The sequence below is a fragment of the Sinocyclocheilus anshuiensis genome, unplaced genomic scaffold (assembly GCF_001515605.1).
Source record: "Sinocyclocheilus anshuiensis isolate Anshui unplaced genomic scaffold, SAMN03320099.WGS_v1.1 scaffold119, whole genome shotgun sequence".
Lineage (NCBI taxonomy): Eukaryota > Metazoa > Chordata > Actinopteri > Cypriniformes > Cyprinidae > Sinocyclocheilus > Sinocyclocheilus anshuiensis.
The window spans coordinates 35,459-41,886 of NW_015549581.1; the positions used below are offsets into that span (position 1 = coordinate 35,459).

Here is a 6,428-nt window from a genome sequence, read left to right on the forward strand (position 1 = left end):
GTTATGATAAACTAAAAAGATAATAAAAGATAATCTATATAATAATAAAAAAAAAAAACATTTTTAAATTGTTTTACTGTTTTGTTTTTGTGGTTCAACTACAAACTATGGAAGCCTGTTTCTGCCACAGAATTAAAATATTAATAAAGGTAACTGTAATTATTTATCTCACAATTCTGACTTTTTTTCTTGCAATTCTGAGAAGTTGAAATGACCTTGCTTACTTTTTTTATTCCAGGGCGGGGAAAAAAACAGAATTGTGAGATGCTCAGAAATTAGAGAAAAAAAGTTGTGAATTAAGAATTGCAAGAAAAAATGTCAGAATTCTTTCTGAGTTTATATCTCCCAAGAGTTTTTTCTCAGAATTGCGAAAAACAACCAGTCTGATTTGTGAGATAAAACATTGCAATTACCTTTTTTTTTATTCTGTGGTGGAGACAAGTTTCCATAAAAGCAAAGCAAACCTGAATCTGATATGGGGAAAAAATCTGATTTTTGCTGCTTGTCTGTGCAAAAACCCAGGAAAACTTAATTATTTATCTTTACTGAATGTTACAGCTCACAAATCATTTCAGAAATGGGCTACGCGTCAAGCACTAACCAGCCAAAAAATTAAATAACATATGAGCTTTCCTGTCAGCTCTTTTACTTATTCATTCCCATTATAATCACCACTTTTATGGCCTCCCTTAATTTTTCTCTTAATGGTCTAATTATCCACAATGACCAGTTTAGGATGTGAGACATCCCATACAGGCGAGCAGACTATGAAAGAGAGAATCCAAAAATCAAGTAATGAGCATCTGGCACAGTTTAGCCCTCTTTTTCATCAGTGATGCTGCTCCAGATGTGCACTGAGCCCACAAGGAAATCTAACACCGCAGGGAGAGAATATCTCATACCGGCTGTTAGTCGAGTCGAGCCCTGATGACTAGAACTCAGAAAGAAACTCACAGTGTCCCGGGAGGTTTGATTATTAATGTAGACACAAGAGGAGTCTGATTAGTGTCTTTAGGATGTGCTCTGCCGTGTCAGAGAACTTCGAATTTCTGACTTCCTGCAAGGTGTCTTTGAATGGACGTGCTTTTCCAATAAAATTAGCAGATCAGTCATGCTTTGTATGTAGGTCATGAAGTATGGAGATTTTAGAGGTTTTAGTTTGCATGTTCTGCAGAATCAAAAGATTAATTAGAGTCTTAAACACGTTGATAATCTGGACTAAATGCTCGACACTGAATATGTGACTGCGGTTGTTTTTTTGTTTTTTTTTTGTAAAGGAGGCTGATTCAGTGTGTTACACTGACAAAATAGTCACAATTGTAGATTTCCATACTTCGGTCATGTTGTGTTAGTGTTTAACAGCTTCAAGCTGTTTTAATGCATAATGCATTTTTGAAAAATGAATGTACTGAGAGAAATCCTAATTATGAATATTTTTAATTTAGTAAAGTAGTGATTAAAATATCTAAGATAAAAATATATACACAACCGTTCAAAAGTAAGTTTTTTAAATATTTGAAAGATGTCGCCAAGACTGCATTTATTTGATCAAATATCCACTAAAAACAGTAATATTTGGAAATATTATTACAATTTAAAAGAACTGTTTATTATTTTAATATAATCATACTATTATTCCGATTTAGTGCTCAAGAACTATTTCTTATTTTTATCAATGATAGAAAAAATTGTGCTGCTTAATATTTTTGTGGAAACTATGATGAATTGATGATTTCAAAAGAACAGAATTTATTTGAAATAGATAAAAAAGGATATTTTAAAATTAATAATAAATCGATTTTTTTTTGGAAATATCTGTTGTAATTTCTTTACTGTCACTTTTGATTAATTTAATGCATCCTTGGAGATTTTTTTTTTTATCAGTTTTGTATGTAATATCTAATTAAAATGGATTTTTTTTACCCAATATTTGTGTATTTTTTTTTTTTTTTTTTTGGGTAACATTAGGTGCTAAACCTAACGCCCTTAAATTCTTAGAGTATAGTCGAGTATATTTGAGATGAACAAGCTAAATTTATGTTACCATTTTTGCTGTATTGATATATGGTATTTAACTGCAATTTTAACAAACCATTTTGGACATTTTTGTTTTTCTTTATTTAAGTAATAAAGAGACTTCCAGTTGGTCTCATAATGATTCATTTCACTTATGAGTCTGCAGTCTAAGTAGCAGCTCACTAGTTTTTGGAACAGAGCTGCAAACACACATTAACACTTTTTTCAGGTTTGAAGAATGAGGTGGCAAATGAAGTCAGAAGAGTTGATAGGATATTGTGAGTCAGTCCATTTCCAGAGTTTCATGACTTTGTCAGACTCCCGTCCCGTGGGAGATTGATTTTCTCCAAAAACTATCAAGGCAAACTGAGACAGTTTGATAAAGTCTTTGAACAATAATGTGATGTTCTCAATCCTGAACATGATAGCTGTCACAAATACAATAAAAATATCTTTTAGGCCTTCAGATGATGTAAATTAAAACATATCACAGCAGATGGCCAGTCGGCCCGACAGGAAGGACACATGGTATCTCTCGGGAAAGAACTTTATGGCTGTGCAACAGTGTGTAAAATTGATATTTTGACAACTTACTCTCTGCAGATTTGAGGCAGTCCAGAGGCTCTGCCCTTGACCTGTGAGATGACGTTTTGTTGCGTTCAAAAAGACTACATGGTTTTTGACAGAAGCCCTGAAGGCAGATGACTGAGGACTCAACCAGCTCCTGAATCGCACATGCAAAATGTAGGACAGAGAAACGTCAGCGTGCAACAATACTCACAACTCATTTTATTTTTGTAGTCTGACACACTTCTAAGTAAAACAGGTTGTTTTTTGTTTGTTTGTTTTTTGAGAAAAATAGGGATACACTGTTATTAAATTAAAGTACCGTTTAAAAGTTTGGGGTTAGTATGATTTTTTTTTTCTTCAAGAAATTAATCCTTTTATTCAACAAGGATGCATTAAATTGATCAAAAGTGACACTAAAGACAAGAAAATTCCATTTCAAATAAATTCTGTTCTTTTGAGCTTTCTATTGATCGAAGAAGCCTGATTTGTTTTATATAACTGTTTATATAACAATAATAATAAATATTTCTTGAGCACCAAATCAGCATGTTAGAATCATTTTTGAAGGTTCATGTGACTGAACACTGGAGTAATGATGCTGAAAGTTCAACTTTGCTATCCCAGAAATAAATTACATTTTAAAATGGAAAATGTATTTTAAATTGTAATAATATTTCACATATTTACTGATTTTACTGTATTTAATCAAATAAATGCAGCAAAATTTGTAAAACATTTTTGTAAAAAAATTTTTGACTGACTCCAAAGTTAGTGCATATGTTATGGCTGATATTAACGTTCTATCTTGTTTTTTTCCAAATAGATTAAACATAAAACACAAAATAATTAAAATCAGTCATTTTAAATGCTAAATTTAGGCATTACAATATTGTAATGTACACTATAAAAATTTGATTAGATTGAATTAACATTGTTATTAAATTCTTAGTGATTTAAAAATTAAATGAGAGTTAAAAGTGAGCATTAGATGATGACAAAGGACTTCACAGCTTGAAAATACTGTAATGAAAATAGGTTTTGAAAACCTGCAAAATGCCTTACCACATACACATTTATTGGAGGTGCATAACTCTATTTTGTATGAGATTTGAGTCTGCATTAATTTGTCTGATCTGTCTGGTTTTATCCTCCAAAAACACGGAGTTATACATATTGAAATTTGAGCACATCAAAAACCTGCTCACCAGAACTCCTCTTGGAGAAAGAATAAAATCAGGTCACAATGTGACAATGACCTTTGAGTCCAAAAGAGAGACTCTGAAAGAGCGAGAGACAGCGCTGTAGCGTCTCAGACTAGCACAAGGTAACAATTACTGTCTTTGTGGGGCTTTCCTCAGGAGTGATGGCTGATTATCTACGACCTTCAGCGCTGACACTCAGGCACACTCCAGAATGAGTCGGCAGGACTGTCCCACATTTGTCCACATTTTCTCATTCACTTGCTATGACGTGACTTACAAAGTCACAACACAGATCTCTCTCTGGATGGATAGGCTTGTTTTGGCCACTCTGTCTTACCTGACTGCTCTAAGTGAGATGCACACTCATACACACACAGTGACATGCCTATATCCATTAAAGGATGAATGTTTTCAAAAATGAAAATTCTGTCAACATTTACTCACCCTCAGGTTGTTCCAAACCTGTATGAGTTTTTCTTCTGTTAAACACAGAAGATGATATTTTGAAGAATGCTAGTAACCAAACAGTGGGGGGTGGGGTATTCCATAAATACTATGGAAGTCAATGGATACCAGTAACTGTTTGGTTACCTACATTCTTCAAAATACCTTTTTGAGTTCAATGGAAGAAAAAAACTCATACAGGTTTGGAACAACTTGAGTGAAAAACGTTTGAGTGAACTATGCCTTTAATTCACACCCTAAAATCTCTGTATTCTCAACCTGCAAAGGTTTTATTTGTTCAAATTTTTGTTTTCCTAAAGAACCTTTCAGTGAACAGTTCATAAAATAACCTTTCCACCTTTTGTGTAATGGAAAGGTTCTATGGATGATAAAGATCATGGAACCATCAAAACCAATAAAGAACATTAATTTTTAAGAGTCTATTCGTTCAGAGTAAGTTTTGCATCCATTCTCCTTGCGTTATGTTTTTTTTTTTTCAAAATTATATGTCTGAATACTTCAGGAGGCCTTGTACTGTATATTAACAAAGCAGTTTTAATTCTACATATGACATTATGAATGTTTAAAAAAAATGTAGATTGTAAGTTAGTCAGAGCACATATTTTCACCTAGTCACAAATAGCTGCTCGCAAACAAGTGACATTCGCCTGAGGATGTAACCATAACAACAGTAGGCTGTTAAAGTGCTTTCTGTTTATGCTCTTTTTGCCCTATATGGCAATTGGTGTTCAATTCCGTTCATGATTGTGGGATTCCTGAGTGTCTGGATGTTGACATAAGCCCTATTCGCACGGGATTAGTATTACCTGGTGACCTCCAGTCATTTGTAATAATTGCGGAGGTTGTCTTAGGGCTGGACGATATGGCCAAAATTGATATCACGATATATTTCTTAATTTCGGTCGATACGATATAATTTCCGATATCGATATGAACACTATTTATCTGAAATAGAAATCTTTTGTAACATTATAAATGCCTTTATCATCACTTTTGATCAATTTTAAGCATCCTTGCTAAATAAAAGTTTTAATTTCTATAATTTCTTTCCCCAAAAAATAATAAAAATTATACTGAATTGAATAGTGTATAATGTTACAAAAGCTTTTTATTTCATGTACTCAACTCAACTGTTTAAAATCAATATTTAAAACTCAACTGTTTTAAATATTGATAATCAGCAAATCAGCATATCAGAATGATTTCTGAAGGATCATGTGACACTGAAGACTGTGTTACAAATAAATCAAGCATAAAGCTTGAGATATTATTTGAACCTGGTGAAATGTAAATGACACAGCGCACAAAACTATATTGGTTTCTTTTTTTTAAATCCATCTGGACCATAGAACGGGACTCTCAAAGCCTTGACATCCGGGTATCCGGGAGATAAGTCAGATAATACTAATCCTGTGCGAATAGGGCTATAGTTTGGTTTGGGAGGAGGAAGGTTTTAAGTTTTGGCTTGACTAACCTGATGCATTCACAATGACATCTTATCTGCATCTCAAATCGTGAGGTTTGTGTAGTCGGATTGCTATGCATTTTGGAGGATATTTACATGTGTTATTTTAATGACTAGTTAACCAGTAAAAAAAGGAGTAAAGAAAACAGTTGTGTGAGAGGAACATCAAATGATTGCAAATCAAAATCATTATTTTAATATTATTTGTTTCTTTCTCTGTGATTTCAGATGTACATCACATTTACAGTGAAAGCCAAAGGAACTCGTCTGGCTAAACCGGTCATGTCTTTGGGTCTGATGTGCCTGGCTTTCCTTACGGGTATTAACAGGGTGGCAGAGTATCGTAATCACTGGTCTGACGTCATCGCTGGCTTTATCATCGGTGTGGCCATCGCCACCTTTCTAGTAAGTTTTTCATTAGATTCATGTTGTATATATCTTTAAGGCTTCTTTCAAACATAAAATGTAACCATTTAGCCAAAAATGATAGTTCTATCATCATTTACACACTCTCATGTCATTTCAGACATATATTCATTTCTTTCGTCTGTGCGACACAAAAATGAGATGTTTTGCAGAATGTCCTGACCAATCTTTTCCATACAGCGTGAGTGAATCGGGACGAGGAGTGAGGAGATCTAAAGCTCAAAAAGCACCATAAATGCATCATAAAAGGGGTCCATTTGGAAATACTATAAATATTTTATATA

General features: G+C 33.4%; 1 protein-coding gene across 2 annotated transcripts in view; it reads left to right on the top strand.

Moving 5' to 3' along the window:
* LOC107657749 (phospholipid phosphatase-related protein type 5-like) overlaps window positions 1-6,428 on the top strand; it is a 45,086-nt gene that overhangs the window by 25,885 nt on the left and 12,773 nt on the right. For both annotated transcript variants that reach the window (XM_016445973.1, XM_016445974.1), the window contains exon 4: window positions 5,947-6,123. In XM_016445973.1, the coding sequence (XP_016301459.1) occupies window positions 5,947-6,123 (177 nt within the window). The remainder of the gene's footprint in view (window positions 1-5,946; window positions 6,124-6,428) is intronic.